The 24,737-nt window shown below is 50.8% G+C and overlaps 1 protein-coding gene across 1 annotated transcript in view; it reads right to left on the reverse strand.

Annotated features, from left to right (window-relative positions):
* Positions 1 to 206: 206 nt before the first annotated feature.
* MEIOSIN (meiosis initiator) overlaps positions 207 to 24,737 on the reverse strand; it is a gene marked incomplete at its 3' end in the record, with an annotated part of 45,569 nt that continues 21,038 nt past the window's right edge. Inside the window, exons 9-11 of the mRNA XM_082263298.1 lie at positions 17,030 to 17,172; positions 16,863 to 16,952; positions 207 to 393 (exon numbers count right to left, since the gene is read on the reverse strand). Coding sequence (XP_082119424.1) covers positions 207 to 393; positions 16,863 to 16,952; positions 17,030 to 17,172 — 420 coding nt within the window. The remainder of the gene's footprint in view (positions 394 to 16,862; positions 16,953 to 17,029; positions 17,173 to 24,737) is intronic.

A 24,737-nucleotide genomic window follows, 5' to 3' on the forward strand; every position in this document is an offset into this window, starting at 1 on the left:
CCCCCCCTCCATAACACAGCAGTGCTGTGCACACTGCCAGGTACTGACCCCCCCTCCATAACACAGCAGTGCTGTGCACACTGCCAGTTACTAACACCCCCCAACCATAACAAGAACAATACCCCCCCCCCCCCCAGCTAATCTTCTCCTGAATAGTGCAGCAGGGGGGGGGGGGGATCCGTCTGACACCCCCGGCACATTACACCTCACAGAGTGGGAAGTGGAAAGTTTATATCCTGGAAGAAGAATCTGGACCCCGGGGTGATGGGAAGCGACTTCTCGGCCAGCAGGACGGACAGCGGTTTGGGTGGAGAGATTTCCCCGGACAGGAGATTCACGCTTCTCTGCTTCACCAGACGGTCATGGATCAGACTGAAGTGCAGACCCTTCATACTGCGGAGAGAGACGGGGGAGGGGTGAGCTCCATGGTGACACCTCCCTGTACAACGCCCCGGCCAGGGGGAGCGACATTCCACCTCTAACAACCACTTGGGCCACACCCACAGACACACAAACCCAGCCGCTCCTGTGTGAGGCCACACCCACAAAAACCCAGCCGCTCCTGTGTGAGGCCACACCCACAGACACACAAACCCAGCTGCTCCTGTGTGAGGCCACACCCACAGACACACAAACCCAGCTGCTCCTGTGTGAGGCCACACCCACAGACACACAAACCCAGCCCTCCTGTGTGAGGCCACACCCACAGACACACAAACCCAGCCGCTCCTGTGTAAGGCCACACCCACAGACACAAACCCAGCCGCTCCTGTGTGGGGCCACACCCACACAAACCCAGCCGCTCCTGTGTGAGGCCACACCCACAGACACACAAACCCAGCCGCTCCTGTGTAAGGCCACACCCACAGACACACAAACCCAGCCGCTCCTGTGTGAGGCCACACCCACAGACACACAAACCCAGCTGCTCCTGTGTGAGGCCACACCCACAGACACACAAACCCAGCCGCTCCTGTGTAAGGCCACACCCACAGACACAAACTCAGCCGCTCCTGTGTGAGGCCACACCCACAGACACAAACTCAGCCGCTCCTGTGTGAGGCCACACCCACAGACACACAAACCCAGCCGCTCCTGTGTAAGGCCACACCCACAGACACAAACTCAGCCGCTCCTGTGTGAGGCCACACCCACAGACACACAAACCCAGCGGCTCCTGTGTGAGGCCACACCCACAGACACACAAACCCAGCCGCTCCTGTGTAAGGCCACACCCAGACACAAACCCAGCCGCTCCTGTGTGAGGCCACACCCACAGACACACAAACCCAGCCGCTCCTGTGTAAGGCCACACCCAGACACAAACCCAGCCGCTCCTGTGTGAGGCCACACCCACAGACACACAAACCCAGCTGCTCCTGTGTGAGGCCACACCCACACAAACCCAGCCGCTCCTGTGTAAGGCCACACCCACAGACACAAACCCAGCCGCTCCTGTGTGAGGCCACACCCACAGACACACAAACCCAGCCGCTCCTGTGTGAGGCCACACCCACAGACACACAAACCCAGCCGCTCCTGTGTGAGGCCACACCCACAGACACACAAACCCAGCCGCTCCTGTGTGAGGCCACACCCACAGACACACAAACCCAGCCGCTCCTGTGTGAGGCCACACCCACAGACACACAAACCCAGCCGCTCCTGTGTAAGGCCACACCCACAGACACAAACCCAGCCGCTCCTGTGTGAGGCCACACCCACAGACACACAAACCCAGCTGCTCCTGTGTGAGGCCACACCCACAGACACACAAACCCAGCCGCTCCTGTGTGAGGCCACACCCACAGACACACAAACCCAGCTGCTCCTGTGTGAGGCCACACCCACAGACACACAAACCCAGCCGCTCCTGTGTGAGGCCACACCCACACAAACCCAGCCGCTCCTGTGTGAGGCCAAACCCACAAACACAAACCCAGCTGCTCCTGTGTGAGGCCACACCCACAGACACACAAACCCAGCTGCTCCTGTGTGAGGCCACACCCACACAAACCCAACCGCTCCTGTGTAAGGCCACACCCACAGACACAAACCCAGCCGCTCCTGTGTGAGGCCACACCCACAGACACACAAACCCAGCCGCTCCTGTGTGAGGCCACACCCACAGACACACAAACCCAGCCTCTCCTGTGTGAGGCCACACCCACAGACACACAAACCCAGCCGCTCCTGTGTGAGGCCACACCCACAGACACACAAACCCAGCCGCTCCTGTGTGAGGCCACACCCACAGACACACAAACCCAGCCGCTCCTGTGTGAGGCCACACCCACAGACACACAAACCCAGCCGCTCCTGTGTAAGGCCACACCCACAGACACAAACCCAGCCGCTCCTGTGTGAGGCCACACCCACAGACACACAAACCCAGCCGCTCCTGTGTGAGGCCACACCCACAGACACACAAACCCAGCCTCTCCTGTGTGAGGCCACACCCACAGACACACAAACCCAGCCGCTCCTGTGTGAGGCCACACCCACAGACACACAAACCCAGCCGCTCCTGTGTGAGGCCACACCCACAGACACACAAACCCAGCCGCTCCTGTGTGAGGCCACACCCACAGACACACAAACCCAGCCGCTCCTGTGTGAGGCCACACCCACAGACACAGAAAAACCCAGCCGCTCCTGTGTAAGGCCACACCCACAGACACACAAACCCAGCCGCTCCTGTGTGAAGCCACACCCACAGACACACAAACCCAGCCGCTACCCGTGTGAGGCCACACCCACAAACACAAACCCAGCCGCTCCTGTGTGAGACCACACCCACAGACACATTAACTCAGACGATCGGGTTCAGGGTGATCCCATTATTGACTGATTGCATAGATTTTACACTCACCGGACACTTTATTAGGTACACCCATTCAATTATTTGGTAACACAAATTGCTAATCAGCCAATCACAAGGCAGCAACTCAATGCATTTAGACATCTAGATGTGGTGAAGACGACTTGCTGAAGTTCAAACCGAGCGTCAGAATGGGGAAGAAAGGGGATTTCGGTGACTTTGAACGTGGATTGGTTGTTGGTGGCAGACGGGCCGGTCTGAGTATTTCTGGGATCTCTCGGGATTACAGAGAATGGTGGGAAAAAGAGAAAATATCCAGTGAGCGGCAGTTGTGTGAAGGAAAATGTCTTGTTGAGGTCAGAGGAGAATGGGCAGACTGGTTCCAGATTATAGAAAGGTAACAGTAACTCAAATAACCCCTCGTTACACCCAAGGTATGCAGAATACCATCTCTGAATGCACAACCTTGAAGCAGATGGGCTACAGCAGCAGAAGACCACACCGGGTGCCACTCCTGTCAGCTAAGAACAGGAAACTGAGGCTACAATTGGCACAGATCACCAACATTGGAGAATAGAAGATTGGAGAAACGTTGCCTGGTCTGATGAGTCTGCATTTCAGCTGCGACATTCAGATGGGGGAGGGTCAGAATTTGGTGCATGGATCCATCCTGCCTTCTATCACCGGTTCAGGCTGGTGGGGGTGTAATGGTGTGGGGGGGTCTTGGCACACTTTGGGCCCCTTTGGTTGTATAAACCACACCCCCTCCCTGAGTATTGTTGCTGACCATGTCCATCCCTTTATGACTACAGTGTCCCCATCTTCTGATGGCTCCTCCCATCTTCTGATGGCTCCTCCCACCATGTCACAAAGCTCCAATCATCTCACCACTGGTTTCTTCACCATGACAATGAGGTCACTGTCCTCCAATGGCCTCCACACTCACCAGATCCGGTCACTGTCCTCCAATGGCCTCCACACTCCCCACATCTCATCCAATAGAGCGTTTTTGGGAAGTGGTGGAACGGGAGATCGGCATCATGGATGTGCAGCCGACAAATCTGCAGCAACTGCGTGATGCTAAAAAATCTCACAAAAGTAAGTACACCCCTCCCATGTGACAACACTGAAGAAATGAGACTTTGCTACAATGTAAAGTAGTGAGTGTACAGCTTGTATAACAGTGTAAATTTACTGTCCCCTCAAAATAACTCAACACAGCCATTAATGTCTAAACCGCTGGCAACAAAAGTGAGTACACCCCTAAGTGACAATCTCCAAATTGGGCCCGATTATCCATTTTCCCTCCCCGGTGACATGTGACTCGTTAGTGTTACAAGGTCTCAGGTGTGAATGGGGGGAGGTGTGTTACATTTGGTGTTATCGCTCTCACTCTCTCATACTGGTCACTGGAAGTTCAACATGGCACCTCATGGCAAAGAACTCTCTGAGGATCTGAATAAAAGAATTGTTGCTCTACATAAAGATGGCCTAGGCTATAAGAAGATTGCCAAGACCCTGAAACTGAGCTGCAGCATGGTGGCCAAGACCATACAGCGGTTTACCAGGACAGGTTCCACTCAGAACAGGACTCTCCATGGTCCACCAAAGAAGTTGAGTGCCGTGCTCAGCGTCATATCCAGAGGTTGTCTTTGGGAAATAGACGTATGAGTGCTGCCAGCATTGCTGCAGAGGTTGAAGGGGTGGGGGAGGGGTCAGCCTGTCAGTGCTCAGACCATACGCCGCACACTGCATCAAATTGGTCTGCATGGCTGTCATCCCAGAAGGAAGCCTCTTCTAAAGATGTTGGACAAGAAATCCCACAAACAGTTTGCTGAAGACAAGCAGACTAAGGACATGGATTACTGGAACCATCTCCTGTGCTCTGATGAGACCAAGATAAACTTATTTGGTGTCAGATGGTGTCAGGCGTGTGTGGCGGCAACCAGGTGAGGAGTACAAAGACAAGTGTGTCTTCCTACAGTCAGGCATGGTGGTGGGAGTGTCATGGTCTGGGGCTGCATGAGTGTTGCCGGCACTGGGGAGCTACAGATCATTGAGGGAACCATGAATGCCAACATGTACTGTGACATACTGAAGCAGAGCATGATCCCCTCCCTTCAGAGACTGGGGGGCAGGGCAGTATTCCAACATAATGACCCCAAACACCTCCAAGACCACCACTGCCTTGCTAAAGAAGCTGAGGGTAAAGGTGATGGACTGGCCAAGCGTCTCCAGACCTAAACCCTATTGAGAATCTGTGGGGATCCTCAAACAGGAGGTGGAGGAGGGGAAGGTCTCTAACATCTACCAGCTCTGTGATGTCATCATGGAGGAGGGGAAGAGGACTCCAGTGACAACCTGTGAAGCTCTGGTGAACTCCATGCCCAAGAGGGTTAAGGCAGTGCTGGAAAATAATGGTGGCCACACAAAATATTGACACTTTGGGCCCAATTTGGAGATTGTCACTTAGGGGTGTACTCACTTTTGCTGCCAGCGGTTTAGACATTAATGGCTGTGTGTTGAGTTATTTTGAGGGGACAGTAAATTTACACTGTTATACAAGCTGTACACTCACTACTTTACATTGTAGCAAAGTCTCATTTCTTCAGTGTTGTCACATGGGAGGGGTGTACTTACTTTTGTGAGATATTCTATCATGTCACTATGGAGGAAAATCTCTGAGGAAAGTTTCCCGCACCTTGTTGTATCTACGCCATGAAGAATGAAGGCAAAAGGAGGTCCAACCCACTACTAGCAGGGTGTACCTAATAAAGTGGCCGGTGAGTGCAGGGATTGTGGATTATAGATTGTATTGGTTATGGATTATAGATTGTATGGATTGTATTGGTTGTGGATTATAGATTGTATGGATTGTGTAGGTTATGGATTATAGATTGTATGGATTGTGTAGGTTATGGATTATAGATTGTATGGATTGTGTAGGTTATGGATTATAGATTGTATGGATTGTATAGGTTATGGATTATAGATTGTATGGATTGTATTGGTTATGGATTATATGGATTGTATTGGTTGTGGATTATTGATTGTATGGATTGTTGAAGCACGCTGGCCTCTTCTCCCGCTATGAACAGATGGACGTTATACAGAGATATTATTACACAGGAGGGGGATGGGGTGTGAACATTTTCTGGGGTACATCATTCCCCCCCCATCTTTGTATCCGGATGTTTTAGCACCTCCCGTTGACTCAGGGGTGATAGTCTGATAATATTTGTCGGTCATTTCATGTATGAAGCGAAGATTCTCACCTCCATTGCACCATTAGATGACATTGGATGGGTGTGATTAGGAGCAGGACACTGTGTACAACAAAGAAACTCCCTAGGGGCGGTCCCTAGATGGTGGCCACACCCCCATTTGCTCCTCACAGCTCAGTTAGTAACCAGCAGTATTAGAAGACAGGAAAATAAGGCGGGGCAGGTGCTGTGTCGTCCAATCAATTTAGAGAAAAGGATTTTTCTCCTCTGCTCATTGAAGGACACAGCAGAATCTTTAGATCATAATGGACATCACAAAGCAGTGCCAGAATTACAAAAGGTGGGCCCAAAAATAGCAAACCAACGTACAGGAAGCTCCACCCTGCAGAGCCGAACTGCTGCCAGCAAAACAGAAACTGGCATCCATGGAGGCGGTGCCATCACTATGCAGAACTCGGTGAAAAGGTGCACAGATGATCTGGCAGTCCCCCGGAATACTTCAGCAACAAAAGTGCAGAGAAAAGAAGCCCCGGAGACCACAGAGTCCTGATAAGAGCAGAAAAAAATGGGAATCGAAACTCCAGACCTGAACAGGGATTGGAAAAACCGCAGCCGGACACCCACAAGGATCAGTCAAACCATGACCAGAGGAGCCATTCTACAAATAACAAGATGAACGCCAAGTGGTCCGAACCATTGAAAAACACTACTACATCTTCTGAGATCTGATACGACCTTCAGTAGGACAACCTCATGTAAGTGAGAACTGATACATAAGGGTGTCCTGAGGAAGGTCGTATCAGTTCTCACTTACATAAGGATGTCCTGAGGAAGGTCGTATCAGTTCTCACTTACATATGGATGTACTGAGGAAGGTCGTATCAGTTCTCACTTACATGAGGTTGTCCTGAGGAAGGTCGTATCAGTTCTCACTTACATATGGATGTCCTGAGGAAGGTCGTATCAGTTCTCACTTACATGAGGTTGTCCTGAGGAAGGTCGTATCAGTTCTCACTTACATATGGATGTCCTGAGGAAGGTCGTATCAGTTCTCACTTATATGAGGTTGTCCTGAGGAAGGTCATATCAGTTCTCACTTACATATGGATGTCCTGAGGAAGGTCGTATCAGTTCTCACTTACATATGGATGTACTGAGGAAGGTCGTATCAGTTCTCACTTACATGAGGTTGTCCTGAGGAAGGTCGTATCAGTTCTCACTTACATGAGGTTGTCCTGAGGAAGGTCGTATCAGTTCTCACTTACATATGGATGTCCTGAGGAAGGTCGTATCAGTTCTCACTTACATGAGGTTGTCCTGAGGAAGGTCGTATCAGTTCTCACTTACATATGGATGTCCTGAGGAAGGTCGTATCAGTTCTCACTTACATGAGGTTGTCCTGAGGAAGGTCGTATCAGTTCTCACTTACATATGGATGTCCTGAGGAAGGTCGTATCAGTTCTCACTTACATAAGGGTGTCCTGAGGAAGATCGTATCAGTTCTCACTTACATATGGATGTACTGAGGAAGGTTGTATCAGTTCTCACTTACATATGGATGTCCTGAGGAAGGTTGTATCAGTTCTCACTTATATGAGGTTGTCCTGAGGAAGGTCATATCAGTTCTCACTTACATGAGGTTGTTCTGAGGAAAGTCGTATCCATTCTCACTTACATAAGGTTGTCCTGAGGAAGGTCGTATCAGTTCTCACTTACATGAAGTTGTCCTGAGGAAGGTCGTATCAGTTCTCACTTACATATGGATGTCCTGAGGAAGGTCGTATCCATTCTCACTTACATATGGATGTACTGAGGAAGATCGTTTCAGTTCTCACTTACATAAGGGTGTCCTGAGGAAGGTCGTATCAGTTCTCACTTACATAACAAATGTCCTGAGGAAGGTCGTATCAGTTCTTACTTACATATAGATGTCCTGAGGAAGGTCGTATCAGTTCTCACTTACATATGGATGTACTGAGGAAGGTCGTAAGTGAGAACTGACACGACCTTCCTCAGGACTACCTTATGTAAGTGAGAACTGATGCAACTTCAGTAGGACCATCAAGGCCTGAAATACCACCGTCACCCAGTGCACCACCAGAAAAGGTCGCACACAGGAAAAAAGCTGTGAAGGAGAGACGCTATGCACCAAGTGATAGTTACCAGGGAGACTGCGTCACGAGAGGCCAATAGAAGAAGGTCCCAGATATTCTTGAAAGGCCATTTCAGATCCCACATAAGACCATGAAGACGGGACACCCCCTAAACCCCCCTGGAGAAGGCATGAACTAGGGGGAAAAGAAACCACAATTTTTGGAAGGGTGTGGCCAAGATGAAAGCTGGCTCAGCACAGTACCAATCCACCCTCTATCAGTCCACCTTTGAAGGAAGGTAGAAAAAAATCTAAGCTCCTTACCCCTTAGTGCTGAGCTGTGAGGAGCAGATGGGGGGGGGGGGGGGTGTGATCACCAGCAGGGGCCACCACTAGGGTGTTTCTTTCTTTCTCAGTTGTACTTCGTGTCCTACTCCTGCAGGTGAGGTAACCCCACCCATCGGTTATGATCTAAAGATTCATATACCATCAGTTCCTATCATCTGAAGAGGCCATTGTTACATAGTTACATAGTTACATAGTTAGTGAGGCTGAAAAAAGACACAAGTCCATCCAGTTCAACCTATGTGTGTGTGTTTGCTTTTAGCCGTACATTGTATACCCCCTGTATGTTGTACATTGTATACCCCCTGTATGTTGTACATTGTATACCCCTGTATGTTGTACATTGTATACCCCTGTATGTTGTACATTGTATACCCCTGTATGTTGTGGTCTTTAAGGTGTCCATCCAATAATTTTTTGGAACTATCAATGCTCCCCGCTGATACGACTGCTTGCGGAAGAGAATTCCACATCCTTACCGTTCTTACAGTGAAGAACCCCTTACGCACTTTAAGGTTAAACCGCCTTTCCTCTAGTTTTAGTGAGTGGCCACGTGTCTTATTGTATTCCCTTTCTCTGAATAGTTTGTTCCTTATGCTAGGGTCGCCAGTACAGTATTTGTACATTGATATCATATCCCCCCTCAAGCGTCTCTTCTCCAGAGAGAATAGGTTCAGTGCTTGTAGTCTTTCCTCATAGCCGATGTCCTCCATTCCCCTAATTATTTTTGTTGCCCTTCTCTGGACTTTCTCCAGTTCCAGCACATCCTTCCTGAGGACCGGTGCCCAGAACTGGACAGCATACTCCAGATGTGGCCGGACCAGAGTCTTGTAGAGTGGAAGAATAATCTCTTTATTTCTGGAGTGAATCCCCTTTTTTATACATCCCAGTATTCTGTTGGCTTTGCTTGCAGCGGCTTGGCATTGCATGCCACTGCCAAGCCTGTTGTCTACCAGTACCCCCAGGTCCCTTTCCATCCTAGACTCACCCAGAGGTTCCCCCCCTAGTGAGTAGCTTGCTTTCTGGTTTCTGGCCCCCAAGTGCATTACTTTACATTTTTCTACATTAAATCTCATCTGCCATGTAGTTGCCCACCCCGTTATTTTGTTCAGGTCCGCTTGCAAGATTTCCACATCCTGCATAGAAGATATTGGCATGCCTAATTTAGTATCATCTGCAAATACTGAGATTGTACTAGATATCCCCTCCTCTAGATCATTTATGAATAAATTAAACAGGATTGGTCCCAGGACAGAACCCTGGGGGACCCCACTTTCCACACCCGCCCAGAGTATTCCCCATTAATCACCACCCTCTGTACTCTCCCCTGGAGCCAGTTCTCTATCCAGGTACTCACCTTATGGTCCATACCTACCTTCCTTAGTTTGTACAGTAAGCGTTTGTGGGGAACGGTGTCAAAGGCCTTTGCAAAGTCCAGATACACCACATCCACAGGCTTACCTTTATCTAAGTGGCAGCTCACTTCATCGTAGAAGGTTAATAGATTGGTTTGGCATGAACGATTTTTCATGAATCCATGCTGATTACTACTTATAATACCGTTTTCATTACTAAAGTCTTGTATGTGGTCCCTTATCATCCCCTCCAAAATTTTGCAGACTACAGATGTTAGGCTGACTGGCCTATAGTTACCCGGGATATATCTCGGCCCCTTTTTAAATATTGGTACCACGTTGGCTTTTTTCCAATCAGCTGGCACCATACCCGTCTGTAAACTATCCTTAAAGATCAAGAATAATGGTCTGGCAATCACCTGACTGAGCTCATTTAGAACCCTTGGGTGCAAGCCATCCGGTCCCGGGGATTTATTTATGTTAAGTTTCTCTAGTTTAGCTCTAAGTCTATCTTCTGTTAGCCATGGCGGCACTTCCTGAGGTGTATTATTTAGTTCGGCCTTACAAGCGGGGTTCGTGTAGCCCCCCGATTCCTTTGTGAAGACTGAAGAAAAGAAATTATTTAACACTTCCGCCTTTTCTCTGTCCTCAGTGGCCATTTTTCCTTTATCATCTTTTATGGGGCCAATGTGTTCTGGCCTCGCTTTCTTACTGTTTATATACTTAAAGAATTTCTTGGGGTTCTTTTTACTCTCCTCCGCTATATGTCTCTCGTGTTCTATTTTAGCCGCCCTGATTTCATCTTTACATTTCTTATTACACTCTTTGTAATGCTTAAATGCTGCCAATGACCCCTCAGTCTTGTATTTTTTGAAGGCCTTTTCTTTAGCTCTAATATACATTTTTATGTTGGAGTTTAGCCACCCAGGGTTTAGTTTTTCTCTTTTAAATTTATTTCCCTGTGGAATGCACTGGTCCACCCCCTTGTTAAGTATGCTCTTGAAGCACTCCCATTTTTCCTCCGTGTTCTTTGTTTCCAGGGTTCTATCCCAATTGATATTTTCTAGCAGCGAGCGCAGTTTAGGGAAATTGGCTCTTTTGAAATTCAGTGTCCTTATATTACCCTTGTGTTTCCTATTACTGTAATTAATACTGAAACCAATTGACCTATGGTCACTGTTCCCTAAGTTGTCCCGTATTTCTATATCCGTGAGCAGGTCTGTATTGTTGGTAATCAGTAGGTCAAGTACCGCATTGCTTCTTGTCGGTGCATTCACCATCTGACCCATGAAATTGTCCTGCAAAACATTTAGGAACTGCCGAGCCTTGGCTGAATGCGCGGTTCCTTCTGCCCAGTCTATATCAGGATAATTAAAGTCCCCCATTATAATGACATTTCCCATCCTTGCTGCCAATCCTATCTGTAACATGAGGTCCACCTCACCCTCCTCCCTCTGGTTTGGGGGGCCTATAGCATACGCCCAATATTACCTTCCCCACCGTGCCTTCCCTTTGAAGCTCTACCCATAGGGATTCTGCCTCGTCCATAGCTCCATTATTAATATCATCCCTCATATTTACCTGTATACTGTTCTTAATATACAAACATACCCCTCCCCCTTTTTTACCCTCTCTATCTCTGCGATAAAGGGAATACCCCTGAATGGTCGCCATCCAGTCATGAGAGCTGTCAAACCAAGTCTCAGTTATCCCCACAAAATCTAAGTCCTCCTCAAACATCAGCAGCTCCAGCTCTCCCATCTTGTTGGCCAGGCTTCTGGCATTGGTATATAAGCCTCGTAATTTTGATGTTTTTAGGCTGCTCTCTTGATTTTTCCCCGTACCCACCCTGGGTATAGGGGCTCCGAACACCCTACCGCTAATGCCCCCATTTCTGCCCTCTGAAACTTGCTTTCCACTGGCTAATTCTACATCTGTACCCTCCCCCCCATTCCCTAGTTTAAAAGCCCCTCTAACTTTTTGGCCATCCTCTCACCCAGTACGGCTGCACCCACCCCATTTAGGTGCAATCCGTCCCTACCAAAGAGCCGGTGACCGACTGAGAAGTCGGCCCAGTTCTCCAGGAACCCGAAACCCTCCTTACTACACCAGCTCCTCAGCCACTTGTTAACTTCCCTAATCTCCCGCTGCCTCTCTGGTGTGGCTCGAGGTACAGGTAGTATTTCGGAAAATACTACCTTGGAGGTCCTACTCCTCAACTTAGCGCCTAAGTCCCTGAAATCGTTTAGGACTCTCCGTCTTCCTCTGCCTATGTCATTGGTACCCACGTGTACCATGACAGCTGGGTCTTCCCCAGCCCCACCCAATAATCTGTTCACCCGATCCGCGATGTGCCGAACCCGAGCGCCCGGCAAACAACAGACTGTTCGGCACACACGGTCTATGTCACAGATTACACTATCTGCCCTTCTAATAATTGAGTCCCCTACCACCAGCACCTGTCTTTCCTTTCCCTTTCTCCCGGCCTCACTGGAGGAGTTCGTCCCCTGGCAGCTAGGGGCGTCGCTCTGCTCCAGCAATGCTGGTCCCTGACTGGTTTCCCCAACATCACACAACGGGGCGTATCTGTTGGGGTGCTCCAGCCCAGGATCAGCCTCCTTGACTTGTCCCCTTCTACCCCTCCTAACTGTCACCCCTCTGCTCTGCTCTGCTGCCTGCATCTCCGATACTCCGCCCACCTCTGTGCAGGCCCCTGTCTGCACCTGATTGGTACAATCCTGGCTCTCCTCCGGTATGGACATTCGTCTCAGTGTTGCCAGCTGCTTCCCTAGATTCAGGACCTGAGCTTCCAGGGAAGCAACGTGCTCACATTTTGCGCATTTGTATTCGCCCTCGATCGCATGACCGAGGAACGCATACATATCACAAGATGTACACCGAGTCGCATCCCCACACCCGCCGGGCATTGTACCTACTATCTAATCTAATGGGGATTCAGCGATTTAAGTCTATCCTATGTGGCTATTTCCTGGCTTCCTAACGCTACCTTCTCACCCTCTGGTATTCCGCTACACTCACTTGACACCGGTCAGTCACCCAACACTCACAATCTCACAGCCCGGTCAGACGCACAACACCGAGTCGCACAGCCCGGTCAGACGCACAACACCGAGTCGCACAGCCCGGTCAGACGCACAACACCGAGTCGCACAGCCCGGTCAGACGCACAACACTCAGTCGCACAGCCCGGTCAGACGCACAACACTCAGTCGCACAGCCCGGTCAGAAGCACAACACCGAGTCGCACAGCCCGGTCAGACGCACAACACCGAGTCGCACAGCCCGGTCAGACGCACAACACTGAGTCGCACAGCCCGGTCAGACGCACAACACTGAGTCGCACCGCCCGGTCAGACGCACAACGCTCAGTCGCACCTCCCGGTCAGACGCACAACGCTCAGTCGCACCGCCCGGTCAGACGCAAAACACTCAGGTAGTGATAGGTACTCCCAGTCACTCAGGTAGCAACAGGTACTCACAGATACTCAGGTACTCACAGATACTCACAGGTACTCAGGTACTCACAGGTACTCACAGGTACTCACAGATACTCACAGATACTCAGGTACTCACAGATACTCAGGTACTCACAGATACTCCCAGGTACTTACAGGTACTCACAGATACTCAGGTACTCACAGGTGCTCACAGATACTCACAGGTACTCACAGGTACTCTCAGGTACTCACAGATACTCACAGATACTCAGGTACTCACAGGTACTCACAGATACTCAGGTACTCACAGGTGCTCACAGATACTCACAGGTACTCACAGGTACTCACAGGTACTCACAGATACTCAGGCACTCACAGGTACTCACAGGTGCTCACAGGTACTCAGGTGCTCACAGGTACTCACAGATACTCACATTGTGCTCCCAAAGCTCCTACTACAATCTATACAGTGAGCCAAACAATAGGATCACCCGAAACCCAATCGTAAAGCAGGTCATACACTGGGAGATTTGAATGCTTCTACATAACATTCTTACCATAATTCTCCCAGAACATTCCCATGTCCTTCGAAAGTACTTCAAAATTTAGTTTGCTAGTGAAGTGTAACTAAAGACAAAAGTTTACAACCCCGATCAGTTTCTTTACTGCCATCTGTGTCCCCATTGGGGAGATTTCCCTTCACTTCCTGTCCCATAGCCATAATGGGAAGTGAGAGGAAATCCCTTCAAAGTGAGGGAATCCCTGGTTGCCACCAGAACTAGTGTCCCCAATAAGCCCTGACCCCCACGTTCACATTCCCTTATCTTCAACTACTGCATGCTATAAGAGCCCAGACAGCACTGGAGGGTATTGAGCTCTCCCCAACTCCTGTGCTTTCCCTTATGCAACACACGGCTGTAACTAAGGGATTTATTTCGGGGTGCTATGCTCTTCTTTTGGAGATGTATTTAGAGAAATTTCCTAGTAATGCCGGTGAAAAATGGGCGAGAGATGTGGGAGAAATATCCGGGGAACAATGGGAGGGGTCATTGGAGGCGGTCATGACTTCCTCATTGAATGCCTCTCAGAGAGTCTCCCAACTATACATCCTCCTCAGAGTTCACTATACTCCGCTTAACCACTTGCCGACCGCCGCAAGTCCATATACTGTGACGGTCAGCCCCATGCAGGCAAAGTGACGTATGGGTACGTCACTAGCCTGCGAGCCAATAGGGGGTGAGTGCACGCCTTCGGAGGCGCGCTCCCGCTCGTTCATGGACATCCCCGCGTGAGTGACCGGCGGGTCCGATGTCCGCCGATCACTCGCAATCTCCCGGTGGAGAGGGAGAAAGGCAGGCGGATGATGTAAACACAACCGTCTGTCATTCTCCCTGTGTAACTGCAGAGACTATGCAATCCAGCTATGTAGGATCACATGTCTCTGTGGTTACATCAAAAGCCACACCCCCCACAGTAAGAATCACGCCCCTAGGGACACATTTAACCCCTTCCTCTCTAATAAGGTTAACCCCTTCCCTGCCAGTGTCATTTTTACAGTAACAGTGCATATGTATAGCACTGATTACTGCAGTAATGTCACTGGTACCCCCAAAAGTGTCAGAAATGTCAGTCAGGGGTCCGATCTGTCCGCCGCAATGTCGCAGTACCAAAAAAAAAAAAAAACGCAGATCGCAGCCATTACTCGTAAAAAAAAAAACAATAAAAATGACAAAAATCTTTCCCTTTGTTAGTAAACACAATAACTTTTGCGCAAACCAATCAAAATACGCTTATTGTGATTTTTTTTACCAAACATATGTAGCAGAAAACAAATTGGCCAAAAATGTTAAAAAAATTTGATTTTTACATTTTTTTTGGGGGAATTTCATATAAAAAAATGTGAAAAATATTGTTATTTTTGCAAAATTGTTGCTCTTTTTTTTGTTTATAGCGCAAAAAGTAAAAATCGCACAGGTGATCAAATACCACCAAAAGAAAGCTCTGTTTGTAGGAAAAAAAGGAAGTCAATTTTATTTGGGTACAGCGTCGCACGACCACGCAATTGTCAGTTAAAGTCACACAGTGTCGAATCGCAAAATACCCCCATGGTCAGGAAGGGGGTAAAATCTTCCGGGGCTTAAGTGGTTAAATGACATCTGATGGGGGTGTGGCCAGATGCATTATGTGGTAAATGCAGGGGGGGGGGGGGGAGGCGAGAACCCTTATCCATTTGTTGTGGAGATGCCTCAAATTGCACCGCTATTGGTCCAAGGTTGTGACCACAGCAAACACTGCTTTGGGTGTAGCGTTCCCTTTGGATCCTAGACAATGCTTGATCCGGTCACCCAGGACAGATGTCTTGGGGAGGCGGCAGCGAGGGCCCCGTTTCAGGCACATGGACTCTTCTTCGTAAACTGGACTGCATCTGAACCGCCCACCCATGAGATGTGGCTTGAACAGTTGGGTAATAAATTGCGTATTGAAAACCTTATATATCAACATTGGGGCTCCCCTTATAAATTGGGGAAGGTGTGGGGTAGATGGTTGGCTCCTCCGGGTCTGGGCTGGCCCCTGCGGACTTGGTACTGGATAGATTGCTGCACCAATAATGGCTTTTATAATGTCACCTGGGAGGAACTGCAGAGGCGATAGGAGCTTTATGTTTGTAATTTTGTATAATGAAAGTATTTCTGTGACATTAGAAATGTATGAATCTGTTATAAATGTATTGTTGTTGGCATCTCAATAAAATTGTTCTTGTTTCAAAAAAAAAAAAAAAAAGACAAAACTTTAGAACCCCGATCAGTTTCTTTACTGCCATCTGTGTCCCCATTGGGGAGATTTCCCTTCACTTCTTGTCCCATAGCCACAATGGGAAGTGAGAGGAAATCCCTCCAAAGTGAGGGAATGCCTTGGTTGCCACCAGAACTAGTGTCCCCAATAAGCCCTGACCCCACCTTCAAAACTAGGCTCCTCCCTGGTGGAATTCAGGCCACTCCTCCTGTAATTAAACCTTTCCCCAGAAGAGGGAGAATATTTCCATCCTTCCATAGAAGGGAATGACAGAGACCTGACTCCACCTCTAGAAGAAGGCTCTTGCCCTAGGACACACGTGTCAAACACAAGGCCCACGGGCCGAATCCGGCCCTCGAGGCCATTTCATGTGGCCCTCACACCTGCAGAAGAGCTTCAGCCCTCCTCTAGTCCTCCTCCAGATCCTGTACTTTCTGCTTTCCAGCATTGCCTCCAGCTTCTTCCCAGCAGCAGCACAAGGCAATGGGGTTGCACTGTGATGTAAGGAAGGGTGGGGGGGACTCAGCTTCTGATGGTGGGAAGGCTCCTGACGTCTTATGTAAGGGTAGGGGATGCTCTGGACATCCAGTAGGTTAGGGAATGCTCTGGACATCCAGTAGGGTAGGGGATGCTCTGGACATCCAGTCTTACAGATACAACCGGCCCTTTTCAGGGCAATCATAATGCTGATGCGGCCCACGATAAAATTGAGTTTGACACCCCAGGCCTAGGACATAAACCCATCAAGGCTAAATCTCCCAGAATCCTCCTTACCAGTATGGACGCCTCTCCTTCACAGACATGTTTCTCCACAATTCTGCCAGGTCTCTGGTGGCCGTGGTGGATGCTTTGCCGGGATTCACCCTAAACAAGGAGGATAAAATTCAGGATATTCTGTGTCTGCCCCCCCCCCATCCCCCCACGGCGGGGTGACATGTCACCTGAGGTAAGCTTTACGGTTCAGTCTGCAGAACATGATGAATCCGTTCACACACTTCTTCCTGATTGGTTGCAGCCTGGGGGGACCTGATGTCTTCCCAGAAGTCTGTGCACCCGGGGGTTGACTGATCGCTGGCGGCTTCACCTGAGAGGACAGAAATGGGGGGGGGGGGTGTATCTGTGAGACACAAGGATCACCCACCGACCTCATCCTCCCAATATTAGACAGGAGCTCCGCAGTACCATTACTCTATGGAAGGAGCTCCGCAGTACCATTACACTATGGAAGGAGCTCCGCAGTACCATTACTCTATGGAAGGAGCTCCGCAGTACCATTACTCTATGGAAGGAGCTCCGCAGTACCATTACACTATGGAATGAGCTCCGCAGCACCATTACTCTATGGAATGAGCTCCGCAGTACCATTACTCTATGGAAGGAGCTCCGCAGTACCATTACACTATGGAAGGAGCTCCGCACTACCATTACACTATGGAATGAGCTCCGCAGTACCATTACTCTATGGAAGGAACTCCGCAGTACCATTACTCTATGGAAGGAGCTCCGCAGTACCATTACTCTATGGAAGGAGCTCCGCAGTACCATTACTCTATGGAAGGAACTCCGCAGTACCATTACACTATGGAAGGAGCTCCGCAGTACCATTACTCTATGGAAGGAGCTCCGCAGTACCATTACACTATGGAATGAGCTCCGCAGTACCATTACTCTATGGAAGGAGCTCCGCAGTACCATTACTCTATGGAAGGAGCTCCGCAGTACCATTACTCTATGGAAGGAGCTCCGCAGTACCATTACTCTATGGAATGAGCTCCGCAGTACCATTACACTATGGAATGAGCTCCGCAGTACCATTACTCTATGGAAGGAGCTCCGCAGTACCATTACTCTATGGAAGGAGCTCCGCAGTACCATTACTCTATGGAATGAGCTCCGCAGTACCATTACACTATGGAAGGAGCTCCGCAGTACCATTACTCTATGGAATGAGCTCCGCAGTACCATTACTCTATGGAAGGAGCTCCGCAGTACCATTACTCTATGGAAGGAGCTCCGCAGTACCATTACTCTATGGAAGGAGCTCCGCAGTACCATTACTCTATGGAAGGAGCTCCGCAGTACCATTACTCTATGGAAGGAGCTCCGCAGTACCATTACTCTATGGAAGGAGCTCCGCAGTACCATTACTCTATGGAAGGAGCTCCGCAGTACCATTACACTATGGAAGGAGCTCCGCAGTACCATTACCCTATGGAAGGAGCTCCGCAGTACCATTACTCTATGGAAGGAGCTCCGCAGTACCATTACCCTATGGAAGGAGCTCCGCAGTACCATTACTCTATGGAAGGAGCTCCTAATGTGTAACAATATTGTTCCAAAATGAGATCCACTTCATCTGGGGTGGGGGTGGGGAAGGGAGTGCTGGATTATGGGGACATTTATTGAAGATGGTTCCCACCATGATGGTCAGGAATGTTCTGCAACCTTCAGAATCATTTTTGGTGTTCTATAACATTAACCCTTCATGATGAGTTTTACATTAAAGCCCAACTTCAGGTCCTCCTATACACCCAAGGCCTACGGGGGCGGGGCTGGGCACCCTGGGCTCACAGGAAGTGGTCTGAATGATGCTGGATGACATTCAATCCAAAACAAAAGCAGCGGCCAGGAGGAGGAATGAGAAGTACAGCACTAGAATGTGGGGGAGGTTCAGCTCTGAGACCTTCTTTATTTTCCAAATAGGGAGAAGACTGGGGAGGGACAGAGAAGACCAAAGAGGGGCAGAGAAGACCGAAGAGGGGCAGAGAAGACCGAAGAGGGGCAGAGAAGACCGAAGAGGGGCAGAGAAGACCGAAGAGGGGCAGAGAAGACCGAAGAGGGACAGAGAAGACCGAAGAGGGGCAGAGAAGACCGAAGAGGGACAGAGAAGACCGAAGAGGGACAGAGAAGACCGAAGAGGGACAGAGAAGACCGAAGAGGGGCAGAGAAGACTGAAGAGGGACAGAGAAGACCGAAGAGGGGCAGAGAAGACCGAAGAGGGGCAGAGAAGACCGAAGAGGGACAGAGAAGACCGAAGAGGGGCAGAGAAGACCGAAGAGGGACAGAGAAGACCGAAGAGGGGCAGAGAAGACCGAAGAGGGACAGAGAAGGCTGTGGAGGGAAGAGAAGGCTGTGGAGGGGACAGAGAAGATTGTGGAGGGAAGAGAAGGCTGTGGAGGGGACAGAGAAGATTGTGGAGGGGACAGAGAAGATTGTGGAGGGAAGAGAAGGCTGTGGAGGGAAGAGAAGATTGTGGAGGGGACAGAAGGCTGTGGAGGGAAGAGAAGGCTGTGGAGGGAAGAGAAGGCTGTGGAGGGGACAGAGAAGGCTGTGGAGGGGACAGAGAAGGCTGTGGAGGGGACAGAGAAGGCTGTGGAGGGGACAGAGAAGATTGTGGAGGGGCAGAGAAGGCTGTGGAGGGGCAGAGAAGGCTGTGGAGGGAAGAGAAGGCTTTGGGGGGACAGAGAAGGCTGTGGAGGGAAGAGAAGGCTGTGGGGGGACAGAGAAGGCTGTGGGGGGACAGAGAAGATTGTGGAGGGGACAGAGAAGATTGTGGAGGGAAGAGAAGGCTGTGGGGGGACAGAGAAGATTGTGGAGGGGACAGAGAAGATTGTGGAGGGGGACAGAGAAGATTGTGGAGGGGGACAGAGAAGATTGTGGAGGGAAGAGAAGGCTGTGGGGGGACAGAGAAGATTGTGGAGGGGACAGAGAAGATTGTGGAGGGGACAGAGAAGGCTGTGGAGGGGACAGAGAAGGCTGTGGAGGGGACAGAGAAGATTGTGGAGGGGACAGAGAAGATTGTGGAGGGGACAGAGAAGATTGTGGAGGGGACAGAGAAGATTGTGGAGGGAAGAGAAGGCTGTGGAGGGGACAGAGAAGATTGTGGAGGGGACAGAGAAGATTGTGGAGGGGACAGAGAAGATTGTGGAGGGGACAGAGAAGGCTGCGGAGGGAAGAGAAGGCTGCGGAGGGAAGAGAAGGCTGTGGGGGGACAGAGAAGATTGTGGAGGGGACAGAGAAGGCTGCGGAGGGAAGAGAAGGCTGTGGGGGGACAGAGAAGATTGTGGAGGGGACAGAGAAGATTGTGGAGGGGACAGAGAAGATTGTGGAGGGGACAGAGAAGGCTGTGGAGGGGACAGAGAAGGCTGTGGAGGGGACAGAGAAGATTGTGGAGGGGACAGAGAAGATTGTTGAGGGGACAGAGAAGGCTGTGGAGGGGACAGAGAAGGCTGTGGAGGGGACAGAGAAGGCTGTGGAGGGGACAGAGAAGGCTGTGGAGGGGACAGAGAAGATTGTGGAGGGGCAGAGAAGGCTGTGGAGGGGCAGAGAAGGCTGTGGAGGGAAGAGAAGGCTTTGGGGGGACAGAGAAGGCTGTGGAGGGAAGAGAAGGCTGTGGGGGGACAGAGAAGGCTGTGGGGGGACGAGAAGGCTGTGGGGGGACAGAGAAGGCTGTGGGGGGACAGAGAAGGCTGTGGGGGGACAGAGAAGATTGTGGAGGGGACAGAGAAGATTGTGGAGGGAAGAGAAGGCTGTGGGGGGACAGAGAAGATTGTGGAGGGGACAGAGAAGATTGTGGAGGGGGACAGAGAAGATTGTGGAGGGAAGAGAAGGCTGTGGGGGGACAGAGAAGATTGTGGAGGGGACAGAGAAGATTGTGGAGGGGACAGAGAAGATTGTGGAGGGGACAGAGAAGGCTGTGGAGGGGACAGAGAAGGCTGTGGAGGGGACAGAGAAGATTGTGGAGGGGACAGAGAAGATTGTGGAGGGGACAGAGAAGGCTGTGGAGGGGACAGAGAAGATTGTGGAGGGGACAGAGAAGATTGTGGAGGGGACAGAGAAGGCTGTGGAGGGGACAGAGAAGATTGTGGAGGGGACAGAGAAGATTGTGGAGGGGACAGAGAAGATTGTGGAGGGGACAGAGAAGGCTGTTGAGGGGACAGAGAAGGCTGTGGAGGGGACAGAGAAGGCTGTGGAGGGGACAGAGAAGATTGTGGAGGGGACAGAGAAGATTGTGGAGGGGACAGAGAAGGCTGTGGAGGGGACAGAGAAGGCTGTGGAGGGGACAGAGAAGGCTGTGGAGGGGACAGAGAAGATTGTGGAGGGGACAGAGAAGGCTGTGGAGGGGACAGAGAAGGCTGTGGAGGGGACAGAGAAGGCTGTGGAGGGGACAGAGAAGATTGTGGAGGGGACAGAGAAGGCTGTGGAGGGGACAGAGAAGGCTGTGGAGGGGACAGAGAAGATTGTGGAGGGGACAGAGAAGATTGTGGAGGGGACAGAGAAGATTGTGGAGGGGACAGAGAAGATTGTGGAGGGGACAGAGAAGGCTGTGGAGGGGACAGAGAAGATTGTGGAGGGGACAGAGAAGATTGTGGAGGGGACAGAGAAGATTGTGGAGGGGACAGAGAAGATTGTGGAGGGGACAGAGAAGATTGTGGAGGGGACAGAGAAGGCTGTTGAGGGGACAGAGAAGGCTGTGGAGGGGACAGAGAAGGCTGTGGAGGGGACAGAGAAGATTGTGGAGGGGACAGAGAAGATTGTGGAGGGGACAGAGAAGGCTGTGGAGGGGACAGAGAAGGCTGTGGAGGGGACAGAGAAGGCTGTGGAGGGGACAGAGAAGATTGTGGAGGGGACAGAGAAGGCTGTGGAGGGGACAGAGAAGGCTGTGGAGGGGACAGAGAAGATTGTGGAGGGGACAGAGAAGGCTGTGGAGGGGACAGAGAAGGCTGTGGAGGGGACAGAGAAGATTGTGGAGGGGACAGAGAAGGCTGTGGAGGGGACAGAGAAGGCTGTGGAGGGGACAGAGAAGATTGTAGAGGGAGAGGGGCAGAGAAGGCTGCAAATGGACAGAGAAGACTGTGGAGGGGACAGAAAAGACTGGAAAGGATCACAGAAGACATGAAAGGACCAGAGAAGGCTGCGGAGGGGCAAAGAAGATTGAGGGGGGGCAGAGAAGAATGCAGAGGAACAGAGAAGACTGCAGAGGAACAGAGAAGACTGCAGAGGGGCAAAGAAGACTGCAGAGGAACAGAGAAGACTGCAGAGGAACAGAGAAGACTGCAGAGGGGCAAAGAAGGGGGTCTTCCTGCAAAACTCTGTTACATTAACCGCTTGCCGACTGCCTAACGACGATTTACGTCGGCGGTCAGCCCCTCACAGGCAAAGTGACGTAGATCTACATCGCTAGCCTGTGAGGGTCTAGGGAGCAAGCGCGCGCCGCTGGAGGTGCGCTCCCACTCCCGCATGGTCAGGGGCCCCCCCGCGCGTGTGACCGGTGGACCCGATGTCCGCCGCTCACTCTGCGATCGTCGCTGCAGAGGGAGAAAGTCAGGCGGCTAATGTAAACAAAGCCGCCTGTCATTCTCCCCTGTGTATGAAGGATGATCATACGGTTCTACTATGTAGGACCGTTAATCATTGTTTCTACAGCTCAAGCCACAGCCAATCACAGTTAGAAGCACGCCCCTAGGGACACACACAGCCACTCCCTCTCAAAAAAAGTTAACCCCTTCCCTGTCAGTGTCATTTTTACAGTAACAGTGCATATATATAGCACTGATTACTGCAGTAATGTCACCGGTACCCCCAAAAGTGTCAAAAATGTCAGTTAGGGGTCCGATCTGTCCGCCGCAATGTCGCAGTCCCGCAAAAAAAAATCGCAGATCGCTGCCATTACTAGTAAACATAAAAAACAACAAAAATGACAAAAATCTTTCCCTTTGTTAGTAAACACAATAACTTTTGCGCAAACCAATCAAAATACGCTTATTGCGATTTTTTTTACCAAACATATGTAGCATAAAACAAATTGGCCGAAAATGTTAAAAAATTTGATTTTTACATTTTTTTTGGGGGGAATTTCATATAAAAAAATGTGAAAAATATTGTTATTTTTGCAAAATTGACGCTCTTTTTTTGTTTATAGCGCATGATCAAAAAAAATCGCAGAGGTGATCAAATACCACCAAAAGAAAGCTCTGTTTGTGGGAAAAAAAGGACGTCAAATTCGTTTGGGTACAGCGACGCACGACCGCGCAATTGTCCGTTAAAGTCACGCAGTGCCGAATCGCAAAATAGGCCCTGGTCAGGAAGGGGGTAAAATCTTCCGGGGCTTAAGTGGTTAAAGGATGAGAGAAGTAGTTTGTGTCGTTTATAATACATTCTTATGAGAGAAAACAGAATATTCTAATAGAAAGGAAGTGCAAAGCTCTGACCAATCATATCATTGCTTTACATCAGTTAGAACAATAAGGCTTCTTTCAGACGGCCGCTCCGTGTGAGAGCTCCGTGTGAGAGCTCCGTGTGAGAGCTCCGTGTAAGAGCTCCGTGTGAGAGCTCCGTGTGAACGCTCCGTGTGAGAGCTCCGCGTGAGAGCTCCGTGTGAACGCTCCGTGTGAACGCTCCGTGTGAGAGCTCCGTGTGAGAGCTCCGTGTGAACGCTCCGTGTGAACGCTCCGTGTGAGAGCTCCGTGTGAGAGCTCAGTGTGAGAGCTCTGTGTGAGAGCTCCGTGTGAGAGCTCCGTGTGAGAGCTCCGTGTGAGAGCTCTGTGTGAGAGCTCCGTGTGAGAGCTCCGTGTGAGAGCTCTGTGTGAGAGCTCCGTGTGAGAGCTCCGTGTGAGAGCTCCGTGTGAGAGCTCCGTGTGAGAGCTCCATGTGAACGCTCCGTGTGAGAGCTCTGTGTGAGAGCTCCGTGTGAGAGCTCCGTGTGAGAGCTCCGTGTGAGAGCTCCGTGTGAGAGCTCCGTGTGAGAGCTCCGCGTGAGAGCTCTGTGTGAGAGCTCCGTGTGAGAGCTCCGTGTGAGAGCTCTGTGTGAGAGCTCCGTGTGAGAGCTCCGTGTGAGAGCTCCGTGTGAGAGCTCCGTGTGAGAGCTCCGCGTGAGAGCTCTGTGTGAGAGCTCCGTGTGAGAGCTCCGTGTGAGAGCTCTGTGTGAGAGCTCCGTGTGAGAGCTCCGTGTGAGAGCTCTGTGTGAGAGCTCCGCGTGAGAGCTCCGCGTGAAAGCTCCGTGTGAGAGCTCCGTGTGAGAGCTCCGTGTGAAAGCTCCGTGTGAGAGCTCCGTGTGAGAGCTCCGTGTGAACGCTCCGTGTGAGAGCTCCGTGTGAGAGCTCCGTGTGAGAGCTCCGTGTGAACGCTCCGTGTGAGAGCTCCGTGTGAGAGCTCCGTGTGAGAGCTCCGCGTGAGAGCTCCGCGTGAGAGCTCCGTGTGAGAGCTCCGTGTGAGAGCTCCGTGTGAACGCTCCGTGTGAGAGCTCCGTGTGAGAGCTCCGTGTGAACGCACCGTGTGAGAGCTCCGTGTGAGAGCTCCGTGTGAAAGCTCCATGTGAGAGCTCCGTGTGAGAGCTCCGTGTGAACGCTCCGTGTGAGAGCTCCGTGTGAGAGCTCCGTGTGAACGCTCCGTGTGAGAGCTCCGTGTGAACGCTCCGTGTGAGAGCTCCGTGTGAGAGCTCCGTGTGAGAGCTCCGTGTGAGGGCTCCGTGTGAGAGCTCCGCGTGAGAGCTCCGCGTGAGAGCTCCGCGTGAGAGCTCCGTGTGAACGCTCCGTGTGAGAGCTCCGTGTGAGAGCTCCGTGTAAGAGCTCCGTGTGAGAGCTCCGCGTGAGAGCTCCGCGTGAGAGCTCCGTGTGAACGCTCCGTGTGAACGCTCCGTGTGAGAGCTCC

This window comes from Pelophylax lessonae, assembly GCF_965119305.1.
Source record: "Pelophylax lessonae genome assembly, chromosome: 7".
NCBI lineage: Eukaryota > Metazoa > Chordata > Amphibia > Anura > Ranidae > Pelophylax > Pelophylax lessonae.